Source organism: Bipolaris zeicola, assembly GCF_000523435.1.
Source record: "Bipolaris zeicola 26-R-13 unplaced genomic scaffold scaffold_4, whole genome shotgun sequence".
NCBI classification, from domain to species: domain Eukaryota; kingdom Fungi; phylum Ascomycota; class Dothideomycetes; order Pleosporales; family Pleosporaceae; genus Bipolaris; species Bipolaris zeicola.
In genome coordinates, this window is record NW_006912053.1 from 128123 (window position 1) to 154601 (window position 26479).

Genomic DNA, 26479 nt, shown 5'->3' on the forward strand with positions numbered 1-26479 from the left:
TATGCACGGGCCATATGTTCGACAAGCTGTCAGCGGTGGCCGTGTGCGTGTGCTGATTTTTTCCATTGGTTGTTTTTCTTGCACCCTAGAAGTACTACTACAGCCGAAAGAAGGGATGGTTGCTTTGACTGCTGTCGGGCTCGTAGGGATTCCGCTGCGTGGAGCACAGAGCCCCACCCGTGCCATCACTCCACATGGGCTTATCTCACACGACAAGTGTGAAGTGATTGCTGGCGCGGGCATGCCTATTGCTTGCTGGCAGAGATATGGAATACTGGGTGGCTGGGGCATCGGCAGAGGTGAGGGGAGATGGAGTGCCGTAGCGCCACGATCCAGCCACGTAACTGGCTGGCGAGGAATGCATGCGTCACCAGAGACTACTGCGGTTCTGGGGTAATGCTATAAGTACAGCCGCATCCAATGGTTGCATGTGGACGCGCACTGTCACTGCCACACCCCACAGTCACCGCCTCGGGGTTGCGTGTGCTACAGCTTGGATGTGCAGGAATGTGTATGGAGGTACATGCAGTTCCTTATCTGGACGAGTGGCATTCGTTGTGCTGGGTGCCGTGCTTGGCAGCGAGGATCCGCAGTGTGTGTGGAGATGAACCCTCAGTCGGTGTAGGAGCAGCGACATGGCCATGGCTCGACAACAGCAACAATAACAATAACAAAACAGCATGCGTCCTTGATGGGCAATCTGGGGCGGGGCGCGTGATTGGGCGGGTGGGATGCGTAGTGCATCCTTCTTCTGCGCGGGCCGAGGGAGGATATGCAAGCGACCCAGCAAGGCCGGGCAATACGCTATTCATGCTAAGGCTGGTGGTTGGCGGCAACTGGTTCAAGCGACGTCGGTCCACCCAGCTAGGCAAGTAACAGCAGCGTTACGGGCAGGCTCCCGCAGCCATGCATCGTGCCTGTGGCTTGGTGTTTGGTCTGCCCGTCTCTGCTGCCCTTCTCGGCCGCCAAAAGGTGAAACGGCGCATCATCTGGCCTGACTCGACGTGGCAGGCGTCCCGGTTTCTTTTTAATTTTTTGCAGAGCGGTGCTGGTGTGGTGTGGAGTGGAGTGGTGTGGTGCAGGCGTGGAGCTCGGATGTGTCAGTAATAGATGGGGTTTGCACAGCGGATGCAGAGCACGGCCACTGTGCAGGCATGCAGCGAGCCATTGATTCTCCGTCCCCAACCAAGCAGCGCAGCGCAGCGCAACGCACTTGGGCCGGCGCGGCATGGCACCGTCAGATAGATGCTCCTTGGGGCCTTGGGAGCGTCACTAAGTTACTTGACAGTGGCAGACGCCGACGGTTGGGCGGGGTGGCCTTGGTCCAACCTGCAGGCGCATATCCGAAGCGTGGCGGGTTTGGCGACTGGCTACACCTGAAACCAACGCCGCCGTGTAGTACACACGTCGTCACCGTGTCGGACGCGCAAAACCGCCGTCTGCCTCACGACGATGGCTAATAAGTACTGACAACGGACAGCAGCGGAGCGTCGAGGGCGAGGGCGAGGGCGAGGGCAGCCGGCAAGGGCCCCAATTCCCCTTCCCCCCCCCCATGTGTGTGTACTAAATGAGCAATTTCCTGGCGCGCAAAAGGGCAACTGGCGAAAGATGCCCAGGTCGACTTTCCGCCGCGTCTGAGCGTATCTTGAAAACAATGGCCCTAGCTTGTAGTAGGCAAGCACGGCCGACTAGCCGTCTTCCTCCAGCCCGTGCGTTGGAGCATATATTCCTGCTCCCCCCAGCAACAACACCCGCCTCTGTTATCCGCTCCACCAAATCAGCATCATACATCCCGCTGTAAGTCTCCTCCCTGTCGCCACCAGCCTCCAGTAATACCACCCGCACGCATTCCACGCGCAATTGCTGCTGTACATTGCTGCCCCATCCTACCCGATTCACTCCTATCCCTCTGCCGGCTATCCGCTGACGCCGCTCAATCTTAGGCATTGATATTCTTGCTCCCATCCACAAAGATGCGCTCTTCCACCTTCATCGCCGCCGCCTCGGCTCTTGCCGGCCTCGTGTCCGCGCAAAACAGCACCTTCAACACCCCCATCCAGTGCTGCACCGTTCCCGCCAACTCGGTCGACCAGGACGACAGGCAGTCATGGTGCCAGGCCAACCAAAACACCTGTGTTGAGCTTTGCGGCGGTCGCGGCTCGCTTGCCAGCAACGGCAACCAGTGCGATTCTGTATGTCGCGTGTCCCGCCATGCGCCTACCAAATGCTAACACGCGTGCAGTCCACTCTCGAGTTCTCTTGCAAGTGCCGCAACGGTACCGATGTCAGCAGCGTCATGGACCAGTACCAGCAGACTGTCCCCGGCCAGATGTGCCTTGTCTGGTACAGCAACTGTATCTCTGCCTCTGGCACTGACGCGACTGCTCAATTCGAGTGCGAACAGGCTCGCAACAGCCTGTGCGGCAACAAGACCATCGAGCAGGCTACCGAAGCCGGTAACTCTGGCTCTGGTTCCGGTTCCTCGTCCGCCTCGTCGAGCCCTTCTGCCACCAGCAGCGGCTCGCCCGCCTCGACTGGATCTTCTCCCTCCGGCGGCGCTGCCTCCAGCACCCCTTCCCCTGCCGCTGCTGCCAACCTTGCCTTGTACGGCACCACTGCTCTCGCCGGTGGCCTCTTTGCCCTCTTCGGAATGGCCTTGTAAATCAACAACAGGACACTAAAAGGGTCGCGGGCCGGTCCCTGTTGGACGGTGACGAGATGGCCTTGCGTTACTGCTATCAGCATAACCATGTGGGGACATTCGCTGAAGAAGGTTCATCTTCGTCAGCGTGTTAGCGTTGGCGTTTTATGGCTTTGGCTGTTTATCTTTGTGCATTTTCTTGTTCATCACTGCTGATGGTGGTTGCGGTCGCTCGGAGGATACTTAATGCGATGTTATGAAGCAACACACGACTTGTAATACCCAATACTACCAATACTGCTACTTTTACACTGTGTGCCCTGTGCTCTCGTATGCTGTCTGGTGATGCTTGTTGTCGGGACTTTGTTGTTAGTTGGCTGTCTCTGCTCACATGCAATTGGTCGTTGGCCATGCATATTCTGCTGATCAGCAAACGCCGCAGGTCCGACGCTGCAGATCCCATGACGCAAAGCTACCGCTTTTCTCTCTAGCCCGTCAACATCCGCATCCGTTTAAGCAGATTCATACCCTCGCTCGACGACTTGTTGCCAAGTCCAGTTCCACTGCCAAAAACGCCCTGACCGCCAGCCTGGGGGACTTGGGCCATAGCAATTGAAGCTTTCGGCAACGCCGCATCACAAGCTGCCGAGGTCAGTCTGCCTGTTATCGCCCCAGCTCGTATGCTCTTGTGATATTTAAGCTGCTGTGCGGCTGAAAATTTGTCTTCTTTTTCATACTGACTGTGCAAAGACATCATAGGAACCCGCAAAAGTGGCCCTTTGCAAATTTGGGAAGCCATTATCGCTTGCCTCGCGCTTGCCTCTCCACGTCACTCCTCGTTGTCTGCAAATCCCATATAAACGCACAGTCGTACCAGATAGCGTCTTACACAAACACCTTCTGCACCAAGTGAGACGCGAATACACAAAAATGGCATCCCTCGGTGTTGGTCGCAAGCACAAAGTCACGGTGGTCGGTTCCGGCAACTGGTACGTACTTAGCATGTGGAAGTGCTTAGCTGTGCTTTGAAGCTATGCAAGATGACTCGATAGCGGGGGGCATTGACTGACTGATGGTATAGGGGTACCACCATGGCTAAACTAGTCGCCGAGAACGTCAAGGAGAACCCCTCACTGTTTGAAGAAACAGTGCAGATGTGGGTGTTTGAGGAAGAGTACACAATCCCAAAGGATTCGCGTCACTACAACGGCTCAGATCAGCCTGAGAAGCTTTCCCAGCTTATCAACAGGGTCCATGAGAACGTCAAGTACCTCCCAAACATCACGCTCCCACCCAACGTCATTGCCAACCCCGATCTCCCCGCCTCGTGCAAGGACTCGACGATACTCATCTTTGTGCTACCCCATCAATTCATCGCACGTTCATGCCAGCAACTGGTCGGAAAGATTCTCCCATATGCGCGAGCCATCTGCTGCACAAAGGGTGTAGATGTTAGCGAGAAAGGCATTCGCTTGATGTCGGAGACTATTGGTATGACGCTCAACATCTACTGCGGTGCTTTGTCGGGTGCGAACATTGCCTCTGAAATTGCTCAGGAGAAGTACTCTGAGACTACGGTGGCATACGACCCGCCGCCGCTAGACTCGCGCCATCCCACCCCAAGTGGCTCACCCAATGCTTCTCAGGTTGACCTGACTGCTCACGTCGACCTGATTGACCCTAGCAAGTCAAAGCCCAGCAAGCGCTCTGCCCATCTGACTGCTCTTCCCAACGAGTACCCGCCTCTGTCGCACGAAAACGTCCGCAAGCTCTTCCACCGCCCTTATTTCCATGTACACATTGTCAACGATGTTGCGGGTGTGTCTCTCGGTGGCGCTCTGAAGAACATCATCGCTCTTGCAGCGGGCTTTGTGGACGGTCTGGGATGGGGTGACAACGCCAAAGCTGCTGTCATGCGTGTTGGCATCCTGGAGATGGTCAGGTTCGGCAAGGCCTTTTTCGGAGAGAGCGCACGCACCAGCACATTCACAGAGGAAAGCTGCGGTGTTGCTGATGTTGTGACATCGTGCATGGGTGGGCGAAACTTTCGTTGCGCAAAAATGGCTGTCCAGCGCGGCAAGCCCATTGACGAGATTGAGCAGACGGAGCTTAATGGGCAGAAGCTGCAGGGTACCAGCACTGCCTACGAGGTTAATGAGTTCTTGAAGGCCCAGGGCATGGAGGACGACTTTCCCCTGTTCACCGCAGTCTACAACATTCTCGAGGGCAAGAACAAGCCTGAGGATATCCCTCAGCTCATCGAGAAGAAGCCGTAAACTGAACAGAATTTCGATTAGGAGGATGATGATCGAAGCCAACACGTACACCCCGATGATTACATTCAGATGCGAATACCCCTTAAGGTAGAATATTATCTCTATTGCATGATTGATTACAAATCACATGATGCGAGTCTTTGTGAGTTGCCGCGGCAATACACTTGTGCTTGATTACTTTGCAGCGGACACTTTTCAGAGCAGAATGCCAAGTTGATAGGCATGCATATTTACTTATAGGCGATACGGAGATACAACCGAGCAGCACGCTGATATCCGTACACCTACGGGTGTCGGACTTAAGACAACGCTGTTACTAGTCTTGGCAAGATCGACATCCTAGGCTTAGTCCGCGGATGGGTCGTTCCATGCGAGGATGCATGCAAGGCCATGTATGTGTGTATATACTGCAGAGTACTCTAGAAACATCGGCTCGGGGCTACATGGAGGGGTACCGTAAATCCCACATTTCGAATATACAGCCGTCATGCCAGGTCAGGCATATTTGTCAGTTTTACCAGTCGGCCCACATTATACGGGTGGGGAGTGACTCGCGTCTACTCCAAATATGCAGGGAGACCTTCCTTGGTGGGGAATATTCAGTATCCTTTTTTGCCTACAGCGGTGAAGTGAATTAGTAATGCAAGAAAAAGTTGGACCTCCAACGTTTGGATTGCGTGCGAGGTCGGTGAGAAGAGTGGGTGCACCTCGCAATTTAGCTCCTCGGCAAGGCACGTTAATCATTGAGCCAATCTGCGCATGACGACATGGCTTGCTTATCTCCGTTGCCTCCTGCTGTCTAATGCGGAAATTTTGGTCAGAGATGCCTAGGCTGGGCACATATCTTCTTTGGTCAACATTGCTCCTGCAGTGTACACCGTTTTGTCAGCACTCATCTACAAGTCTACTTATGACCACGCCTCCAATCAGTCACTTTGACGACATCGTTGCACCTCTTTTTTTTTCACCTTCATTCGAGCAAGCGGTTTGATACCCAATTCCTCTCATTATAAGCTTGAAGATGTGGGGATCTTCCATTCCGCCTTCGGAACGAGATAATCGTCGTAACCCATGGCATGACGACGATTATCTTCGCAGTGGGAGAGAAGAAGCAGTAACTCCCGGTAGCCAAGGCGACGAGAGTCCCGATAGTGAGCGTCTTGAACGGGCGGGAACATGGGGCGAACGCGACGCTGGAAAGCTCGACTCAAAGACTGCAGCAGAAGATCTCGAGGTGCTCCGAGGAGAACTTGCCTCACTGTCCAGGTCACGATCACGCGGAGCCCAATCACGTCGATCAGATGCTTTGTCCCGGACTGTTAGTAGGATCAGTACTCGACAAACCCAACGTCGAGGGTCGGTTTCACGCGCCGAGGAAGACACAGGCGACGCGGAAGACGACAAGCCCGGTGACATTGGAGGCGCCCTCGCCAGCGAAAAGGAAGAAGACTTTGAACTTGGCCAATTCATGCGAGAAGGTCACTTTGAGAAGCGCAAGAATGGCCAATCAGCCAAGAAGGTTGGCGTCGTCTACAAGAACCTCACAGTCAAGGGCATAGGATCTACCGCCTCTTTTGCAAGAACCTTGCCCGATGCTATCCTAGGAACGTTTGGCCCGGACCTTTACCGCATCATAACAAACCTATTTCCAGCACTTAGGTTTGGAAAAAACAAGAATATGCGGACTTTGATTCATGACTTCTCCGGCGTTGTCAAGGATGGAGAGATGATGCTAGTCCTAGGACGACCTGGATCTGGCTGTTCAACTTTTCTCAAGATCATTGCCAACAACCGAGAGAGCTATGCTGCTGTTGAAGGTGAGGTGTCATATGGGGGTATACCCGCCGACAAGCAGAGGAAGCAATTCAGGGGCGAAGTCAACTACAACCCAGAAGACGACTCTCACATGGCTGACCTGAACGTGTGGCAGACACTCAAGTTTGCACTCACCAACAAGACCAAGAAGCATGAGAAGCACGAGATTCCGATCATACTTGAGGCGCTTCTCAAAGTTTTTGGTATATCCCACACAAAGTACACAAAGGTGGGAGACGAGTACGTTCGAGGAGTCAGTGGAGGTGAGCGGAAGCGTGTCTCTATTGCCGAGACTCTTGCCACCAAGAGCACGATCAACTGTTGGGATAATAGTACTAGGGGTCTCGATGCAAGTACTGCTCTTGACTACGCCAAGTCGTTGCGTATCATGACCGACATGAGTAATCGCACAACGCTAGTCACCCTATACCAAGCAGGCGAAGGCATCTACGAGTTAATGGACAAAGTCATGGTCATTGACGCTGGTAGATGCATCTACCAGGGCCCAGCACGTGCTGCAAAGCAGTACTTCATCGACCTCGGCTTCAAGTGCCCGGAGCGCCAAACCACGGCCGATTTCCTGACAGCAGTCACCGACCCTACCGAGCGTCAGTTCCGTCCTGGCTTCGAGGACAAGGCACCAAAGACACCAGAGGAGCTCGAAAAGGCGTATCGCGAGAGTGAGGCGTACAAGAGCGTACTCAGGGAGATACAAGAGTACGAGGAAGAGCTGGAGAGAAGCGGATATATGGATGCCAAAGAGTTCGAGGGAGCCGTCCGCGAGAGCAAGAGCAAGACTGTACGCAAGAAATCGCCTTTCACGGTCTCCTTCTTCCGCCAGGTCATCGCTTGTACCCAGAGAGAATTCTGGTTAACCTGGGGAGATAAGACGACGCTCTACACCAAGTTCTTCATCATCATCTCCAACAGTTTCATCGTCGGATCGCTGTTCTATGGCCAAGCTATGGATACTTCTGGTGCCTTTACCCGTGGCGGTTCTGGCTTTTTCTCCATTCTCTTCCTTGGCTGGCTCCAGCTGTCTGAACTCATGAAGGCAGTATCCGGACGCGACGTTGTCAAACGACACGAGGATTACGCTTTTTACCGTCCCAGTGCCGTGGTAATTGCTCGCGTCGTACAGGATTTTCCCCTGTTGCTGGCACAGGTCATTCCGTTCTCGATTATCATGTATTTCATGAATGGTCTCGATACCGATGTGTCCAAATTCTTTATCTACTTTCTCTTCATTTACACCACTACGTTTTGTGTCACTGCACTGTACCGCATGTTTGCTGCTCTATCACCGACTATCGATGATGCAGTGAGATTTGCTGGTCTCGCACTCAATCTCCTCATCGTCTACACTGGCTATGCTATTCCCAAGACGCAGCTGCTGGGCAAGTACATTTGGTTTGGGTGGTTGTACTGGGTCAACCCGGTTGGATACTCCTTTGAAGCTGTTCTCACTAACGAATTCTCCGACCGGACGATGGAGTGCGCTCCCAGCCAGCTGGTACCGCAGGGTCCTGGTGTTGACCCTGCTTTCCAAGGATGCAGCTTGACGGGTGCAACGCCGAACTCGAGATCAGTATCTGGTGCAGACTACCTCGAGGCGTCGTTCAACTACTCGCGGGCAAATCTTTGGCGTAATTTTGGTGTCGTGGTAGCCTTTGCTGTGCTGTATATCTCGGTGACAGTGATTGCCACTGAGACGATTTCCTTTGCAAAGTCTGGCGGGGGTGCACTGATCTTCGCAAAGACTAAGCGTGCAAAGAAGGTTGTCAAGGAAGATGGCCCTGCGGATGAAGAGAAGGTGGTGTCTGGTGAGTCGGTGTCGAGCTCCGACGCTACTGCCCACGAGGAAGAGGCACTTGAGTCTATCTCAAGCAGCGAAAGTGTCTTTACCTGGAAAGATGTCAAATACACCGTTCCATACCAGGGTGGTGAGCGAAAACTTCTCAACAAGGTCAACGGATACGCGAAACCCGGTGTCATGATTGCGCTTGTGGGTGCCTCTGGTGCAGGCAAGTCGACTCTGCTCAACACCCTTTCGCAGCGACAGACAACTGGAGTAGTTTCTGGAGAGTTTCTTGTCGATGGCCGGAATCTGGGAAAATCATTCCAGCGCGGCACTGGTTTTTGTGAGCAAATGGATCTTCACGACGGCACAGCCACGATTCGCGAGGCCCTTGAGTTCTCTGCCCTCTTGCGACAGGACAGGAAGACACCTCGGAAAGAGAAGCTGGACTATGTCGATAAGATTATTGAACTCCTTGAACTTGAGGATATCCAAGATGCACTAATCGAAAGCCTGGGCGTCGAGCAGAAAAAGCGTCTAACTATTGGTGTTGAGCTCGCCGCAAAGCCCTCACTCTTGCTTTTCCTCGACGAGCCCACAAGTGGTCTCGACAGCAACTCTGCATATTCCATCGTACAATTTCTGAAGAAGCTTGCACAGGCTGGCCAGGCCATTGTCTGCACTATCCACCAACCCAGCAGCGTCCTAATCCAGCAATTCGACATGATCCTCGCCCTCAACCCAGGCGGCAACACCTTCTACTTCGGCCCCGTTGGCGAAAACGGCAAAGACGTAATCGACTACTTTGGCACCCGTGGCGTCCACTGCCCTCCCAGCAAGAACGTCGCAGAATTCATTCTCGAAACTGCCGCCAAACCCATCAAGCGCGCCGACGGCACCAAGATAGACTGGAACGACGAATGGCTCAAGTCGCCCAACAACGCTCAACTCCTCCAAGAAATCGAGAACATCAAGTCATCCCGCAGCAAACTCGTCCCATCACCCATCGAAGACAAACAAGGAGACTCTGAATTCGCAGCCTCAACATGGACGCAAACCCGCCTCCTCACTCTGCGCACTCTAACCCAATACTACCGCTCCCCCTCATACCTCTACTCCAAACTCTTCGTCTCTGTGATCCTCGGCATCTTCAACGGCTTCACCTTCTACCGCCTCAGCACCAGCACCACCGACCTGCAAAACCGGCTCTTCACAATCTTCCTTATCGTGCTCCTGCCCCCCACAATCGTCAACGGCGTAGTCCCCAAATTCTACTCAAACATGGCTCTCTGGACCGCCCGCGAACTACCCTCTAGAATATACGGCTGGACCGCATTCGCGACCGCGCAAGTCGTAGCAGAGATACCCGCGGCGGTGGTATCAAGCGTTGTATACTTTCTCCTCTGGTACTTCCCCACTGGACTCCCATCCGACGCCGCAACCGCCGGCTACGTCTTCCTCATGACTCTCCTCTTCTTCCTCTTCATATCTTCCTGGGGCCAATGGATCTGCGCCTTCGCCCCTTCCTTCACCGTAATCTCCAACGTCCTTCCCTTTTTCTTCGTCATGTTCGGCCTCTTCAACGGCGTCGTACGCCCGTTTGCCGCTATCCCTGTCTTCTGGCGCTACTGGATGTACTATGTTAACCCCGCTACGTACTGGATTGCAGGTGTCCTGGCTGCGACTATGACGGGTGTTCCCGTCCAGTGTGCGGACAAGGAAACGGCCGTGTTTGATACGCCAAATGGTATCTCCTGCCAGGACTATGCGAGGCGCTTTTTGGAAACGGCCCCGGGATACCTGGTTAATCCCAATGCAACGGCGGAATGCCAGTACTGTGCCTACAGTGTAGGCGACGATTATCTTGCGTCGCTGAATATATCGGCAGGCGATAAATGGAGGGATTTTGGCATTTTCGCTGCGTTTTGCGTGAGTAATTGGGCGTTGGTGTATTTTTTTGTGTGGAGTGTTAGGATTAAGGGTTGGAGCTTTGGGTTTGCAACTGTGTTTGGGGGGTTGGGAAAGGGGGTTGAGAGAGTTAAAGGGATGGTGGGGAGGAGGAACAAGGCTTGATCATGTGGACAAAAAGGATAAGTGAAGTGTGTGGAAATCGTTTAAAAAAATTGCGTATATAGCCGTATGATAGCAAAATGTCGCTAGCTCCATCGTCTTCCAATCGTTCGTCAAGTCATGTCAGATGGTATTTGTTTTGCCTGCCATTGTTCCCGATCCGTTTCGCCTTAACGCCATGTAAATGCCTGATGCCGCTTTTTTCCCTCTTCTGAAAGTACTTCTATTGCGCATCTAAAACCTCTCCTTCATCCTTCCGGCAATGGTCCGCAGGTTGCCGTACATTTTGCTGGGGTTCTGTCCGAGGATCAAGCTGACAATGGACTCGCGAGCAATGTGGATGTTCTTGAAGCCGCCAAGGATGTGAATTTTTTGGTCTGCGAGAACAACTGTTGCTTGTTAGAGGCGAGTCTAATCACGAAAAGGAAGCAAGACGTACTTCGTGTTCTGCTGGCGTTTTCAATGGCGAATTTGGTTTTGCCGTCCTTACCGGCGATACGGCCGATGGCGCGGCTGAGATGTTCACCCGAGAGCGATTTTACGTCCTTGATTTCAAACGTCTCAATGTACAGATCGTCTAGTCGGAGCAGCTAAAAGGTATTAGTCGCCTGTGTGCGAATATAGGGTTGTGGGTGCATACCGCGATAGCGTCGTCTGTGTCAAAACCAAGAGTAAAAGCCTTGACGCTGCAGAGAGTCAGCATGTTCCTGTAGTGTGTATGTAGAGCGCTGCTCCACCCAAGACATCAACGTACAAATCTTCTCCCTTCTGTAGCGCACCCGTATCGGTGGTGGCGCTCGAGGTGCGCAGCTCGACACTCTTGCTCTTTGTGTTCATGCGGACCTGCAGCTTGAGGTGCTCAACAAGCGGCGGGTAGATCTTGGGCCACGAGTTCTTGAGCGGAGTCATCCTGTGCGGCGGAATGGGCACCTTGCGCTGCTCACGGCGGAAGGCGAGCGGTATCGACTTGGCGGCGGGGAACTTGGGCTTTCCGCTCTCGTCGACCATGGGCATGTCTTCTTCGGGCGCATCCGAAGTTGTGTTGGGGGCGTCAACGGGGTCGATGCTCATGGAGATGAGGTCGCCGTCGGATTCGGTGGGCAGCGAGATGGACGAGGCTTCGAGGGCGACATTGTCGGCCAGTTCTTCGGGGCGGCGCTGGAGGGCGGTGGGAGCAGGCATTTTGTGTATATTTTTTTTTCTTTGTTTCTCCCCTCTATATTGCAGTGTGTACGGGTGGTGTCTGGTCAATTGGTGTCGTCGAGCGCGACGAGTGGGGCTGGTCAAGAAATTTGGAGAGGCGACGGAATGGTGTGCCGAAAGCGGACTAGCGGGCGAATGTCCCTCTGCCGCCGCCCTCTTGTGCGGGCGGGCAAATCAATAAATGCCTGGGCAAATGAAATGACGTGAAGCCTTATACAGTCACGACTACTTCACTTAGTGACATACCAGCCAGGCCATTTACTCCCTCCTCTCCCTCTGTCCGCACCCACCCACTCTGCAGACGTCGACCATGTGCCCGCCGCGCTTATCATGAACAAGCATGTGCGAACGCTCGGCTTGCTGTGGCGCCCCGTCGCTGGCCCGCTGTTGAGAGAGGGCGCTGCCTTTGCCTGCCCTCCCATTCGGCATGCTTTTTCGACCGCATCCACGACCCAACGCCCTCGCGCAACGCCCTCGCCATGGCTGGCCTGCTTTCCCGCTGTCAATTCACTCTATGCACCAAGCGCCCAGCATAGCATCACCAAGGTCGTCTTCGCAGCATGGACCCGGCATGCCTCTTCAAAGGCCTCGCGCGCACTGAGAAGGAATACACGCAGCGACCGACGTAGCAAGAGCTCACTCACTCCGTCCTCCTCCGACAATAAGCGTCGTCCGTCTGGCCAGGCTCCGCAGGCCAATCTCTCGCCCCAGCCGAATGCGCCGCCCAAGCCCTCACAGACAGAGCCAGAACCAAAGCAGGAAGCCGACACTCCAAGCACCTCAAAGCCCCTCCTCGACCGCCTACCCCATCACCTCCCGCACATATATCGCCCTAGTAAAGCTGAGCTGCTCGCCGCTGCCTCTGGCTTCTGGTCGCGCATCAAGATCCACTTCAAATGGCTCACCATCCGGAGCACTCGTCCCTTCAATGCCGATGAGATATACGCCCTCTTCTCGTGGGTCATTGCCGCCCATGTACTATGGGTTATCCTAGGAACTACGACATTCTTCATGTTGACCATCTTCCTCATCAACACTGCTTTCTCTCAAGAAACGGTTGGCAAGTGGATTGGCAACTATCTGACAAAGTCTTCGGGCATCAAAGTCGTCTTCGAGACTGCCGTAGTACCCAAGTGGGGAGACGGCGTCATTTCTTTCCGCAATGTCTTCGTCTCGCGCCGTCCCGGGCAAGGCACAGGAAAGGTCAGCAAAGGTTCACATACGGAGATAGCTGCCGCCGCCGCTGCTCGGGCTCAGCATAGCAAGGACGCACATGACGGGATTCCGGCAAAGTCCGAGCCAGAGGAGGATACAAACTACACCCAGTTCGACATCTCCATAGACACTGTCAACATCACCTTGTCCTTTTCCAAGTGGTTCAACGGCAAAGGCTTGTTGGAGGATGTTGAGATCAAGGGCATCCGCGGGGTAGTCGATCGAACTTCAGTGCGCACTATCGAAGGCGTTGACCCGAGGTCATACAAGCACGAGCACCAACCTGGAGACTTTGAGCTCGACTCGTTCAAAATGGAAGATTTGCTGGTGACTGTATATCAGCCAAATGGCTTCCGCCCCTTTTCCGTCAGCATCTTCTCCTGTGACCTTCCCAGGCTGCGGAAGCAATGGCTCTTTTACGACTTTCTCTCTGCAAACATGATGTCTGGATCATTCGACAACTCCCTCTTCACCATCCACCCCCGACAAACCCACAACTACACGGGCGCTCAATTGAGCAGCGGTCGCGCCTCCGAGGATGGCAGCTCCTGGAAGAAGCATAGCCGGATACGCATCGACGGTCTCAACATCGACCATCTCAACCGCGGCTATGAGGGCCCGTTTTCCTGGATCCATGAAGGAAATGTCGACATTGTTGCCGACGTCATGTTCCCCAACGACAACGATGACAGTATTGCCAAGGTCATGTCTGACATGTACGACCGTGTCGAAGCCACCGTCACCCAGCAGCGCAAGCATCACTTTTCCGACCATGCCGTCCATGGCTTTGATGAACACCATCACGATGACAACTCTGATGCTGAACAAGGAGAGGAGTCGCGTTACATGATCATGGATATGCGCGTCCACCTCAACGACGTCCGTGCTGCCGTCCCCATCTTCACCAGAGACATTTCGTACGTCAACAACGCTCTTGTGCGGCCCATTGTCGCATACATCAACTCGAGCCGTAGCTTTATTCCAGTCAACTGCAGAGTGGTCAAGAAGGTCAGCGAGTTTGACGGCAGCTGGACACTGTACGATAGCGGCTTGATGGAGGAGGTATCGAAAGAGGTATGGCGAAATCCCTTGCATGACACTCCAACGATGTGCTAACCTTTTTAGATGTACGATGCCTTTGCCCGTGACGTTCTCGAAGACAGGACTACACGCAAGCGACGAATAAAAAAGGTGGGCATCTGGACTTTGCAACTCGCAGCTCAAGCCCTCTTTCTCGGCCTCGCCGGGAACATTGCCTAGACATGATACCCTTGATGGATGACATGCACGAGATGAATGAAACAAACAAAAGTAAAAGCACCTCTCTTCTTTTTGTATTATACCATACACGTATACAGATACACGTGGGAAACGTACGGCGTTTGGGTGCAGGACTCGGTACACACAACATGGGATTGTTGTGCATGGCAGCTTAGCTAGTTGTTCTTTAACGTCTGATATAGACACTTTGCGGACATGACTAAACGGAATTCATGGATTTGAAATGATTAACGGTCTTTTTTTTTTCTAATCGTTCTAATTCATCAATCGTATCCTCACTCATCTACTTCATCAATCATATCCTCATGTCCTCACTCCTCAATCATACTCATTCTACCCCATCAACCCGCCCCAAAAACACAGCACCAACCTCCCTTGCCCCCTCCCCCCACACCCTCTCACAAGGAACCCACTGCACTCCTCCCATCTTCTCCAGCACACTCCCCAACCACCACCCCAACCCCGCACTCCGCGAAACATAAAGCGTACCAACCGTCCACTTCCTCTCCTTCAACATTCCCACATCCTCTTCCCCGCTTACTTCACAGCTGAAAAACTGCGCCGGGCTGCCTTGGATTGATGTGGTAGTTGTTTTTGTAGATGAATCCCTTGAGAAAGATAGGCCAGAGGCGGTAAGACCAGTGGCGCTCCATTCTATATCTACGTTGCGGGGCAAGGAGGATATTTGGACTGTGTAGCAGGGTGGTATTGGGACATGTGCTTGATTAGAAGAGAAGGAAGAGGAGGTGGAGGTGGGGGAGTGGAGAGCGGTGTAATCTGGTATACGACGGCGAAGAAGTTTATCGGAGAAGGAAGTGGTGGGGTGAGTGTTTAGGACGTCCCAGGGGTCTATATCTTCTTCTTCGTCTTCTTCTTCGTTGTCGGAGGTGGTGGTGGTGGTGGTGGGTTGGTTTGCGAGATGGATGTTTCGCCATGCTTGCTGGATTGTGTGGATGGCGGTGGGGGTGGGTGGTGGGACCGAAGAAGAAGAAGATGTGGTAGAGGTGACGGAGGAAGGAATGTAAGCGACACAGCCAGTCCACCATCGTACCCCCTTCACCGCACCAATGCGCCACAGATGCTGCAGCGACAGCGCGACTTGGCCTATAAACCCGTGCGAGGTGTAAGGGGACATTGAGGCGGGGTGGAGGGGGATTTGACCGGCTATGTAGACGATGTCGCCTACTCTCTTGCCTTCTTCTTCTTCTCTATCCCCTTCCTCTCCATCGTCGTCTCCTACAACACCGGAGCCGGAGAAAGAAGAAGAAGAAGAAGGTAGCGGGACAGAAATAGCTTGGCTGTACGGTCCGATATTCGCCGGAGCCCAGTAACTCGTACTTTGCACGTGCAACCCCTCTCTTTTTTCGCTTCGCTCTGCGATTACGCTGAGCATCACGTCTACGCCTTCCGGCATTGTGTCGGAGCAGGCGACGGTGACGCGGGAGGGGGGGTTGATGGATGTGAAGAAGGAGGCGTAGAGGGGGTTTAAGGTTGTGAAGTGGGACATGGAGCGGAGGAGGAGGGTGGTGTGTGTTATGTTGCATTTTTGGACACGGTACTGGCGGAGGTGGTGGGAGAGGAGGAGGAGGATAGATGTGAGCTGGCGGGAGGGGGTTGATGGGGTGGTGGTGGTGGTAGGGGAGGTGAGGTTGGAGATTGTGAGGAGGGTGGGGGTAGAGTGGATGGTGTTTGTAGGGAGGAGGAAGACGTTGGTTGATGGCTTAGTGGAAGTTGTAATACTCTCCCGAGTACCATCCGCCATATCAGACTTCGAATTCTCCAGCGTCTCCAACACCTTTGCAAACTCATCGTCAAACACCTCGGGCACCCTCAGCGCGCCTACATCCCCCATGTCCTTCTTCTCCTCCACCCAACTCTTCACCACCTTAAACATCGTCTGTCCCCCCTCCAGCACTACCGCCTCGCCCTCAACCCCAATCTTCTTTTTCCACAGTGGGCCCGGCCCATCCACCGCGAGCGTCTCGAACTCGCCCCCCTCACCCAAAATCGCCCCAGCACCCACTTCGTCCCCAAACATGCCCATCGCCTTGCTCAACCGCGCCACAGCACCCGGGCCACCAGCGACATCCAGCCCCAAAAAAGACGCGTCGAGCCCGCCAGAAGCCGTCTTGATGATAATTGCTTGTTGCCCAACGGCACGCATGTCGCGCAAGAGCGCAGACTGCTCGTACGGCGGGAGCTGCGGGTACTGCCACAGGTACGCCAGCGGCGTGAGGCCAAGTCTGAGTGCTACGGATTCCACGCGCGTGCGCTGGTAGGTGCTTAGGATTGCGCCGGTGGATATGGCGTTGGCGGTTGGATGGGCTTGCATTACGCGTTTGAGCAATGGGATAAGATCTTCTGTCTCATCGTCCTGCTTACCCCCATCATCATCCTCTACTATCTCTTGCTGATGATGAGTGGCTAACTTTTGTTTTTGACCATGCGTCTGCTGAGAAGAAGAAGAAGAGGGCAACGGCGCCGCATAATCCCTGCTGGAATCGACTGCTGTGCCCGTGATTTGTCGGCGGTACAACGGCAGATCCAGTGCTTGCGAGTACAGAGGGACTACAGAGTGTCCGACCGTCTGGTACATGTAACTGTTTGTGTCTTGTTCTTCACCATTGGGCAAGGGCCCCGGGTGCAGGTTGGCCAGGGCCACGACGCGGTGGCCGTTTACTTGACAGTGGAGTATGGAGAAGAGTGAATCTTTGCCTCCCGAGATCAGCGCGATGACATTTAGAGATTGCGCCATGGCGCCGCCTTAGATGGTGAGTGAAGGGTTAGCCGCTGCCGCCGTCTGCCGGGCTGAGCTGGGCTGGGCTGGGCACACGAGCAACAAAAAAAGGCGCAACAGAAGGGAAAAAAAAAGATTAGGCTCGGACGCTGGGTGGAAGGGTGCGTTGAGGCGGCCCGATGCAGTCGAAGTGTAAATGCAGATTGGAAGTGGTATTACTCGCTAAAGTTGCGCGCCGCCCGCACGCTAGAACGGCATGAATGTTTTCCAAAATAAGGAACGCCTGCACTGCTGACAGGCTGACTACTACTTACATGTAAGTGGTAAGTTCATGCTCAGGAACAATCCAATCGCCCCTCCTTCCCCCGGCCACCGAACTGATCACCTAAGACCTAGGGCGGAAAAAGAAATGGCAAGCACTCAACTTTATGCATTACGCGGCTTCACTCCAGTTCACATGCAAGGCGTTTGGAAAAAGTAAGAGAAAAAGATAGAGGCCGAAAGTGTCGGTGTAACGCATTTTTTGCTATGTATGATAGTCGGACAGTGCCAGCACCGTTAACCTACAATTGGGGCTACGATAGAGCTTTAATAAGGGAGGTGTAGGTAGTAGGGGTGTGTGTGGTGTTTGTGCTGAGCAGTTCAGACGATTACATGTGTATGGTTTGAAGAAGAAAAGAAGCGAAGATTCCCAGAATGTTAGAGGTGGCAAATGTCGGGAGGGAAGATAGATCCCACACCGACAAAGCCCCAATTACAACGAGTGATGATGAACAATTGAGGGCAACGCGGCGACAATTGGCCGGTGGTGAGTAGGGTAATTGGCCATGTCGTCATGAGGAAAAAAAGAACACCCAAGCGAAAAGGAAGATGAAGAAGGAAGAGAGAGAAAAAAAAAACCAAATCTAATCCCGTTTCTTCCCATGGTTTGCCTCCAGTCTCCTCGCTCCAGAACCCCGAAGAAACGTACCAAACCGACGCGCAAAATGAAGTGTGAAAAAAAAGAGGCTAATATCAAAGTGTGTGTGTGTGCCACCAAGATCGGACGCGTAGAATACAAGAGGTGAAGTGAAGCAAGGGACTCTTGTGTGGGTCTGAATTGCTTCAGACCGCTCAAGTGCGAAACCTTCGCCGCCTGTCTAGCAATGGCGCCTTTGCGTATCGACGTCAAGGAAGACTAGCAGTCGCCTCGCGTAATGCAAGTTTCTTCTACCAAGTGTTGTGAATGTCATGAAGGGTCGTTAAATGTTGAAAGGCAGGAAACGCGACAAAAACAAATGCCTACTCGTTCCTCTTGCGCTTCTTCTGGCTGGGTGTTGACTCGTGCTCGGATCCGTCGGAGCTTGACGTGGGGATCTCTGCAGCGGCGTTGTAGAGAATCTCACCCATGGTGGAAGGAGCCTGTGCACCAAACGCGCTACCTTGGCCGTGTTGCATGTCGGCGTGGTGGAAGTCGGAGCCCATGACCTCAAGGCTGACAGCGCCAGTTCCGTGGGTGCGCTGGTGCTGGGAGAGGTTGTCGCTCCTGGAGAACTTCTTACCGCAGTCAGTGCACTCAAAGGGCTTGTCGTGAGTGTGGAGAGAGCGGTAGTGGCGCTTGAGATGTTCCTGGCGGCGGAAGCGGCGAGAGCAGAGAGTGCAGACGAATGTCTTGGACGGGTCGTCAGTGAGCGACTGCTTGCGACCGCGGCGGCTAGTGGGAGCGACAGGAGTGGTGTTCTCGTCAGAGCTGGAGGCGACGGCGTTCTCGGCTTGACCTGATTCTTGTTGGCTTGAGGCTCCAGACACGGTGTGCTCATCACCTGATGTCTGTTGCTTACCCTGGAAGTCAGACTCGGTCTCGCTGAAGGCGGAGCGGGCCTTCTTGACAGTTTGCCTCTTGACTGCGGACATGGTGTCAAACTCGCTAGCGGCGGGGGTGAGAGGCAGGCTGTGGACAAGCTCCTCCTCGAAGTCGGTGAAGCTCTCGTCGCTCAGGAAGTCGTCCTCGGGAGAGAAGGCGCCAAGGTCAGTGCGCTGGCGCTTGTTACCGAGGAACTGGGTGTTGTCGGTGGAGAAGTTGACAAGGCCGTTGAAGTCGTCTTCGCAGTCGAGCTCAAACAGGGGCTCAAAGGTGGGAAGGCCGTTGAAGCTGAAGGCCTGCACGGACTCAATGTTGTCAACCTTGGCAGCCTCACCCTTGAAAACAACCTTGTGCTCCTCGTCACCAGGGCAGAGGGTGACGATGGGGAGTTCAGAAGCAGCCGAGACGGTAAGATCGCGGGGGTTGCAGAAGTTGTTCTCAGCCTCGGCGACGGTAGCGCGGGGAAGAGGTGAAGGAGATGGGGAAAGAGATGGGCAAGAAGTAGCGGAAAGAAGGTATGAACCCTGGTTGACTGAAGGAGGCTGGATGTATACTTGAGCAAAAGTTAGCGAGGCCATTCACACACACATACACACATTTCACCCGGTTAATTGCGGATAACAAGCCACGCAACCATGACGGTTTTTTTCTTCAGCAGTGAGCAAACTTACCTGGTGTCATTGGTGGGGTGGTTGAACGCCATTCGAGGCCGGCCGAAAGGATCTCAGAAAAGACCTCACCCTCACAGCCCTGCTTTACACCCTCCATGCCCTCACCGGGGAACATGTCGTGGAGAGGAGTGGGGAGGATGTCGTATGAGGAAGGGCTGCTGGTGCTGCTGCCGCATGATGACAGAGGAGGAGTAGCAGGCGAGAAAGAGTAGTCGGTCTCAATGGGGTGAAGGTAGGGGGAATCCTGAGGTTGGATGAGGATGGCTGGCTTCTGGTACATTGGCTGTGGCGACGCGACTGGAGTCATCATTTGGCTGGCGTAGGCAGTCTGAGGGTAGGACATTTGTGAGTTTGCTGATGTGGGCCTCTGGTAGTACATGTTGTGTGGCTGGAAAGTTGATTGTCCTGAAGGGTGTGGTGTGAAGTGGCCGTGCTGGCGGTTGTTCTCGCCTTGAGGATCTGGGTTGTAGTAGAAGAATGGTGATTGCATAGCTTGGGTAGGGTGAATAGGGTATGAACCATCCATTGCAGATGGGTGTTGTGGAAAGGTGGTGTAGTTGTGAGTAGAGTAGGTGTGTGTCGTTGCTTCAGTCCGATAGTTGGTTGGATGGATGAGGGATTGTGTGTAGTACCGAGTGAAGATGGAAGGACGTGGTTATTAGTAGTATGTAGGGTGTTGAAGAGAGAGTAGTAGTAGTAGTAGAGAGAGGGAGTGGAAGGAATGACTGGGGAGCGGTTTCGCAATAACGAGACCGTCACTTAATAGATATTGTAGATCAAAGAGTGTGAGGGCACAAAATTATGACCCAAGATGAAATGGTGAACAGCGATGGCGGAAAGAAACGAGAGGGACGTGGTTGATGAACCTTGGACCAGGGCAGACCAGTGAAAAAGAGAACTGATGCGCACACGCTCCAGGACGGCTCGCTTTAGTGCGTCGGGGCGCAGCGTGCTCCACATGCCAGCTAGGAATGGGATCCTGCGTTAGACCCTCGCTCTGACTCGCGTCAAAAGCAGCGAGTGCATTGCGGCCAGGGTTTGGGGCCTAAAATTATTCGCCCAATGCATAGCTGCACGGGGCTATAGGCGAAATGAGATGTGCACGGCGGCGCCGGCAGGCGTGCAGGTATTGGCTGACGGCCAGCCCAGGTGGGATGGGATGGAGGGTCGGCCTACCAGGCATACGTAGCCACTGACCGTACCGCCGCCCAGTCCGGATGGCGAAGCCACCCAAGCTGAAGAAGAGGCGACGGAGGGTTTTGTTTGCAGTAGCAGCGGCACGGCTAGGAGTGGGTGAGTGTGCGTGTGCGTGATGTAGTAGTGTAGTCTGTAGTCTGCAATGTGTGTGTGTGTGTGTGAGGCGACAACGGCCAGTCATGGCGAGTGGAGACGATGCTGAGACTGCCGCTGCCGCTGGTGCTGGTGCTGGGGGAGCAAAGACGAAGAGGGTGGTGGGTATGGTGTAATAGGCGGCGGGCGGGTGACAGTCAGTGTGTGTGTGTGTGTGTGTGTGTCTAACCTAACCAGAACCACAGGCATGCCCTCTCACACGACTCCAACTCGCCTCGAGATTAGCGTGCTGCCGGGTTTCATTCAGGCTATCCTGCTATCTGCCAATCGATAATGATAACTGCCAGACCCTGGCACCCAGTGTTTTGAAACGTCCACTCAGCGTTACGGCCCTTCCGCTGCGGATGACGATTGCTGGGTGATTGTGATAACGCCGCGCGCGCCCCTCTACCGTGTCTGTCACACCAAACAACGCCGTATCGCCCGCAGTATCACCGTCGTCGACCACTTGCAGAAGCAAATGTAACGCGGTGCCCATGTCGTTTGTCGCTCGCTGACCACCACGCCCGCCTTGGGCCTGGGGACTGGCCTGGGACTGACTTGGGACTGACTTGGGACTGCACTTGGGACATGGGGGGGCGTCATGCAAAGAAAGAAAAAAAAGCGACGAGGGCGGCGGCGGCGAGGAGGAAAGCAAGACGCTTCGCTATGCTTTCCCTAACATGTTGGGCCGTCGAGCAGAGAGTGTGGTAGCCATGTCTCACGACCAAACGAAGAGAATGCGAGGTCAAAGTCATTCAACTGCAGTGCGCCATGCTTGCCGTCCGTTAGCCACACCAGGTCAAGGCATGTCTGCATCAATCATTGCCACAGGCGTCGCGCGACACACTGGAGCAAAAAAAAAGGACTCGGCGTGCCGGGCTCACGCAGGAACGTCAGCCATGATGCAAGAGCAAGAGGCCTGCATCGCCCTGCCAGCTGGAGCAGCCGGGCAGCGCCGTCTCCCAGTGGCTACGAAGACGGCCAGCGGCCCATGGTGCGACATGCTCGTGTGCGGCGAGCTGCACGTCGCCACCAGTACCGTTCTTTTTCCATCCTACTGTGCCCACTGCCAGAGCCCTACGACGACATGGAGGGTCGAGTGGGATGGGGACGTGGATGGGATGGATGGGCATATAGCCAGGCTTGCACTTACGGCCTGAATCCATGGTGCAAGTCTGTTTCAGAGCCTGGTTTGCCACATGGCCGGCGGCCGAGTAAGTACTTGTAATAGCAGCAGCAGCAATGGTAGCCAACATGGCATAGCATGGCATAGCATGCGGGAATTGCGATGCCACGGTAGGTGTAGGGTGCTCCCATGGACAGTGTTCTATCTATGGAGGGCCAACGGGCGGGCGGGCGTGGTTGGCCGCCGCTCGTGATGCTGACCGTCGCCCATCCATCCAGCCTCGACACCAACACACACACACAATGGCGGTAAACGGAAGAGTTGTGCAGGCCGGGGTGGGTGTGCAACTGGCGGCACAAAATAGCAGCGAGCTATTGAATGCAGCGGATGCAGAGTTGTGAAGCCGCCGGCGAGGCCTAAATGGGCGTGTGTGTGTTAAAGCGGCGGGAGCAGAGGAGCGGGACAGGCGGCGGTGGTCGAGTCGAACAGGCCCGATGGGATCCGCCAGGCCGTCTTCCCCCACATTGGCCGCACAGCTGATTGATCCAGAGGCGCGTCTACTGCAGGAACGATGCAGGAACAAACGACTGCACCATATCTCTCTATCCCATCTCTGTACCCGTCGACATACGCCTACTACACACTACTTACTCTACCCATACTAGCCTGCACCTCACCTTACTCTACCACCTTACATCCAACATACACTACTGCCCTACCCTACCCTACTAAAGTATACCCTTCCCATACATCCCACACCACCACACCGTCTTATCGACAACCCCCCAGGCCATGCCATCCTTCCGCCCCCGCCTCTCTCTGACCGCTATCCTCTACCCTCGCCCGCCGCCGGCCACTTACGCTGCCTCGCCTGTCAGCGGCTTCACATGCGAGGGCGAGGGCGTGTGCAATTTCTAGAAGGCCACCGCAGCGGGGCCGTGTTACGACTCGACAGGGTCCCGATGCGATTCACGCCTGGCTGACAAAGGGCCTCTGCCTCTCTACTATCGTCTCTGCGGCGGTCGAGCGTACGGGTGCGAGGGTGCGAGTGGATGCGTTGGTGGTCGTGCGTGGTCCTGCCACTGCTTCGGCGCCGGGGAAGTCGTCGTGGCTTCCATAGCTTCGGCCCACCTCGCCCACCTCGCCCACCACCAAAGCCCTCTCTCTCCACCACGCCCTCCACCACCTCCACCAAGCCGCCGGCTCCGGCCTGGCAATTGGCTGGCTCGCCCAAGGCCCTGATCTTCGACCATTCCAGGAAGGTTTCCAGTCTGGCGGGGTCGTGGCTTCCATGCCGCTCCCTCGCTCGCCCTCCCTCACCCATGGTTTGGACTAGGCCCATCGTCGCTAGGGCTGCCTTTGACTCGCTCAAATGCCCTTCGGATGCAATGCCATGACACCCGGCTTGACCATCAACTTTGTCCACCGACACCTGTGCCACTCGTCTGATCGCGTTTGTCCGCCATGCCGCGCCCCCAACCCAACGCGACCATCCATCCGCCTCCGCGAAAGACGCGCCTGCTACTAACTATTCACGCCTGCATTGCGCGACCGCCGCAAACTCATGGCCTGACTCTGTGCCTCACGCCTACACCTGCACCTCAGCCCGCACCGTGTCGTCTGTCTGTGGCCTCTGCCCGACTATCGGCAGCTATGACGGACGTCAACTGTCGCCCAGACGCTGAACGTCTCCAAGCCCACCAAACTCGACGCAACCCATTTCCACTCTTTCTTGCTCCACCTGCTTGTTGTTGCTGACGTTGTGAAACGCGGGCAAAGATGATGATGATGCCATTGCCCCCAAGTCCGCCGCAGTGACAAAACGGCCATTTGGTCCCAATCAGGCAGCTGCCAGGCGGGCAGATCACAGATTCGACCTGTCCGACTGTCCAGGTCTGTCGAGCACGAGCCTCGAGACCTGCCTTTCAGGCGAAATTCGCGTTATGCTGAGCGCAGGGTCTAGGGTCTTCTGCAATCTCCTTCCCTCGCTCCGTGTGGGTGCCGTCTGACTGGTCCCCGGCGTTGGTGCTTCTGGAATATGTGCCTTCCCCACAATTTGCTGCTGCTGGGTGCTCAGTGCTGAATGCATGCAAAAGTGCTATGCAGTGTCGTGTCATGGTAGGCCCAGCAAAAGACGCTTGGTGTAAAACGCAGCTCAGGCATGCCAAAGACCAATGTCTGATACGCAAGACATCGGTGACAGACACATGTCTCGTCTGGGCCACACGGCAAGTGGAACTTGCACAAGGCCCGCGTTCTGGAGCCGTCGTGGCCACTGCCGGTCCGGCCGGCCTGACCAAGTTCAGCACATACGAACAGGCGGTCGAGGTCCATGTAGCCTGCGCCTGCATCTTGCAACACATACACGTGGGCATCTGTCGCCATGGTCACTCTATGATAAGCCCACGGCGAAACCAGTGTCCATCTGGGCTTAGCCTCGACATAGTTCTTCGGAACGACACTGCCCGCGTAATCCATTGCCCAAAGTCACCAATGGCGTCTCTACTATGCAAATCTTTGGTAAGTCGCGTCTTGGCTGGTCATCCAAATCTCTGCCAGCCCTCCGCACGCCTGTGATTCGACATTTGTAAACTGTGACTCGTACCAGCCAGAAAATGGGCTCAACAAGGTGACTGGGGGCGTCGCAGCATCAGCATTCAGCTGCAGCTGCAGCACTGTTGCTTGCTTGCTTGCTTGTTCCATCCCAGGGTCTCTCTTGCAACCTGCAAACGCTGCGGGCCAAACCGTCCGTAGACGGCTAGCAACTGTGCTTTCTCAGAGGAGCCAACAGGTGGTTACAGCTAAAGTCGCCGATCCAAGTGCAGATCTTGGGCAGACGAGCATGACAGGGTCGACGATCGCAATTCCAATGAACGCATATCGACGCAGCCGCATCCAGTTTTGTGCTCTCCTCGGCCAACTAAACAAATGTGATGAGCCTACAGAGTTCGATTTGGCATGTAACAGTAGTACGCAGACTACGTATGTGGTATCGTGAATGCTGGATACGGGGCGGCAGTGACGTCGTCCATTGACGTAAAAAGTAGTGGCTATTTCAAATTGCCAGGCAGTAGGCAGCCGACGCCCATCCAGCACGACTACATTATCGTCGTACTGATACAGGTAGCACCCATGATTCACGACCGGCTGCTTTTCTGCGTGGGTGTTGTATGAGGAAGGTATCAAACGGTCTGGAATCTCTTTTACGAGCACACTGAACAAGATCCCGGGACAAGCTCGATCAAATTTCGAGTCGGTGAGCAGTCCGCGGCATAACACCGCAAAGTGCCGTCTGTCGGTGTCGGACGAGCTTGGCCCGTGACGCTCAGACACCGAATAGCCGTGCGACTGCAAAGTGCGCAGGGCAAGAGCCGAGATCGTACTTACAAGAGTAGAGCACATAGCCGACAGGAAACGAGACGCCAGGGCGGCCTGTAGCCATGCACAGCGTATCCAAGTTGGCAAGTTACATAATACGGCGGGCAGAAGAAATCCATTGTGTCGGAAACACGTCGAGGCATGAATTTGGACAAGCAAGAATAGGATAATAATGCTCCGCTACGTGCGCCCATGGTCGTGGGTCTCCCAGGCTGTTCATCCTCGCTGAAACATGCAATGGTCAAAGGCCGTCTGTCTGAAGCAGCAACAGCCGCCATTGCGAAGTCGCCCATGAATGCCTGGCACCCAGTCCGTTTCACAGGCCTGCGCATCCCGTCAAATGCGCGAAACATACAGGTGTCAGTTAACGGTCGCGTCTAGCTTCCGCATCAACAGCTCCTGTAACAACCGCGTCGACACTCGGAGCCACACAGACAAGACAACGGGACGGGGTCGGAGACAGGCCTCAGAAGGTGGTGATGAGTTGTAATCAGTCGCGGCCATTTGGCTACGTCTTACTCTTCCTATCTTGATATGAGATATCATCAACGGCCATGGAAAAAAAAAGAAGAAGGGAAGGAAGCCAAGCCACACGAAAGAATTTTGACCGTCCTCTCTCGCTTGGCCCGCAATTTACCCGACCATCACGTGTGAGCGTATATCGGAGAAACTCGACCGCCGGCGCTAGTCGTCGCACCGAGAATAAAAACTCGACATCCCTACGTACAAGCTTTCTCTTGTTATGCGGCGCAGGTCGATAGTCCGTTTCCCCGGTTGCTTGAGGGCCATATTTCTTCCATGGCCCTTCATGTGTCGTTGACCTGCCAGAGTAAACATATTGCACAATCTATCATATACACTTTGTGGTGGCGCCTGTTGTCTTTTTTACGATTTTAGTGGCGTCTTCACTGGAAAAAGATAGAACATACCTTTTTTGCGCGTGACTTGGCAACTTTTTGGCCTATTTTCCGCCTCCCATGCCAAACAATAATTCATGCCGTTTTTGCTGGCGAGGAATAAATAGAAGCAAAGCAAAGAACCCTCCGAAATTGCATCGTCCTCGTCGCCCTCGAGGTTGTGTTTTTCTTGCTTG

General features: G+C 54.5%; 12 protein-coding genes across 12 annotated transcripts; 7 read left to right on the plus strand and 5 right to left on the minus strand.

Annotated features, from left to right (window-relative positions):
• Positions 1-906: 906 nt before the first annotated feature.
• Positions 907-1460, plus strand: COCCADRAFT_21952 (uncharacterized protein; the record flags this gene model as incomplete). Its single annotated transcript, XM_007708816.1, has 2 exons — positions 907-972; positions 1065-1460. The coding sequence occupies 2 exons, from the start codon at positions 907-909 to the stop codon at positions 1458-1460; spliced, it is 462 nt and encodes a 153-aa protein (XP_007707006.1).
• A 513-nt stretch (positions 1461-1973) lies between these two features.
• COCCADRAFT_82580 (uncharacterized protein) lies at positions 1974-2662 on the plus strand (the record flags this gene model as incomplete). The annotated part of the gene is made up of 2 exons (XM_007708890.1): positions 1974-2192; positions 2243-2662. 2 exons carry the CDS (start codon positions 1974-1976, stop codon positions 2660-2662), a joined length of 639 nt encoding a protein of 212 aa, XP_007707080.1.
• Positions 2663-3571: 909 nt separating this feature from the next.
• Positions 3572-4917, plus strand: COCCADRAFT_32285 (uncharacterized protein; the record flags this gene model as incomplete). The annotated part of the gene is made up of 2 exons (XM_007708848.1): positions 3572-3630; positions 3723-4917. The coding sequence occupies 2 exons, from the start codon at positions 3572-3574 to the stop codon at positions 4915-4917; spliced, it is 1254 nt and encodes a 417-aa protein (XP_007707038.1).
• A 1021-nt stretch (positions 4918-5938) lies between these two features.
• COCCADRAFT_82708 (uncharacterized protein) lies at positions 5939-10603 on the plus strand (the record flags this gene model as incomplete). The annotated part of the gene is made up of 1 exon (XM_007708891.1): positions 5939-10603. One exon carries the CDS (start codon positions 5939-5941, stop codon positions 10601-10603), a length of 4665 nt encoding a protein of 1554 aa, XP_007707081.1.
• Positions 10604-10834: 231 nt separating this feature from the next.
• On the minus strand, positions 10835-11782 carry COCCADRAFT_643 (uncharacterized protein; the record flags this gene model as incomplete). The annotated part of the gene is made up of 4 exons (XM_007708788.1): positions 10835-10989; positions 11040-11190; positions 11241-11286; positions 11355-11782. The coding sequence occupies 4 exons, from the start codon at positions 11780-11782 to the stop codon at positions 10835-10837; spliced, it is 780 nt and encodes a 259-aa protein (XP_007706978.1).
• Positions 11783-12133: 351 nt separating this feature from the next.
• On the plus strand, positions 12134-14278 carry COCCADRAFT_82457 (uncharacterized protein; the record flags this gene model as incomplete). Its single annotated transcript, XM_007708892.1, has 2 exons — positions 12134-14092; positions 14144-14278. The coding sequence occupies 2 exons, from the start codon at positions 12134-12136 to the stop codon at positions 14276-14278; spliced, it is 2094 nt and encodes a 697-aa protein (XP_007707082.1).
• Positions 14279-14627: 349 nt separating this feature from the next.
• COCCADRAFT_21958 (uncharacterized protein) lies at positions 14628-17054 on the minus strand (the record flags this gene model as incomplete). Its single annotated transcript, XM_007708817.1, has 1 exon — positions 14628-17054. One exon carries the CDS (start codon positions 17052-17054, stop codon positions 14628-14630), a length of 2427 nt encoding a protein of 808 aa, XP_007707007.1.
• A 1263-nt stretch (positions 17055-18317) lies between these two features.
• Positions 18318-20076, minus strand: COCCADRAFT_21959 (uncharacterized protein; the record flags this gene model as incomplete). The annotated part of the gene is made up of 2 exons (XM_007708818.1): positions 18318-19432; positions 19551-20076. 2 exons carry the CDS (start codon positions 20074-20076, stop codon positions 18318-18320), a joined length of 1641 nt encoding a protein of 546 aa, XP_007707008.1.
• An 850-nt stretch (positions 20077-20926) lies between these two features.
• COCCADRAFT_82621 (uncharacterized protein) lies at positions 20927-21174 on the plus strand (the record flags this gene model as incomplete). The annotated part of the gene is made up of 2 exons (XM_007708893.1): positions 20927-21005; positions 21086-21174. 2 exons carry the CDS (start codon positions 20927-20929, stop codon positions 21172-21174), a joined length of 168 nt encoding a protein of 55 aa, XP_007707083.1.
• A 388-nt stretch (positions 21175-21562) lies between these two features.
• On the plus strand, positions 21563-22042 carry COCCADRAFT_21960 (uncharacterized protein; the record flags this gene model as incomplete). The annotated part of the gene is made up of 1 exon (XM_007708819.1): positions 21563-22042. The coding sequence occupies one exon, from the start codon at positions 21563-21565 to the stop codon at positions 22040-22042; it is 480 nt and encodes a 159-aa protein (XP_007707009.1).
• Positions 22043-24513: 2471 nt separating this feature from the next.
• Positions 24514-24762, minus strand: COCCADRAFT_82471 (uncharacterized protein; the record flags this gene model as incomplete). Its single annotated transcript, XM_007708894.1, has 1 exon — positions 24514-24762. A coding segment is annotated over one exon (249 nt), but the record flags the coding sequence as incomplete, so codon positions are not given.
• Positions 24763-24783: 21 nt separating this feature from the next.
• COCCADRAFT_21961 (uncharacterized protein) lies at positions 24784-26382 on the minus strand (the record flags this gene model as incomplete). Its single annotated transcript, XM_007708820.1, has 5 exons — positions 24784-25356; positions 25396-25440; positions 25479-25710; positions 26114-26207; positions 26316-26382. The coding sequence occupies 5 exons, from the start codon at positions 26380-26382 to the stop codon at positions 24784-24786; spliced, it is 1011 nt and encodes a 336-aa protein (XP_007707010.1).
• Positions 26383-26479: the final 97 nt, after the last annotated feature.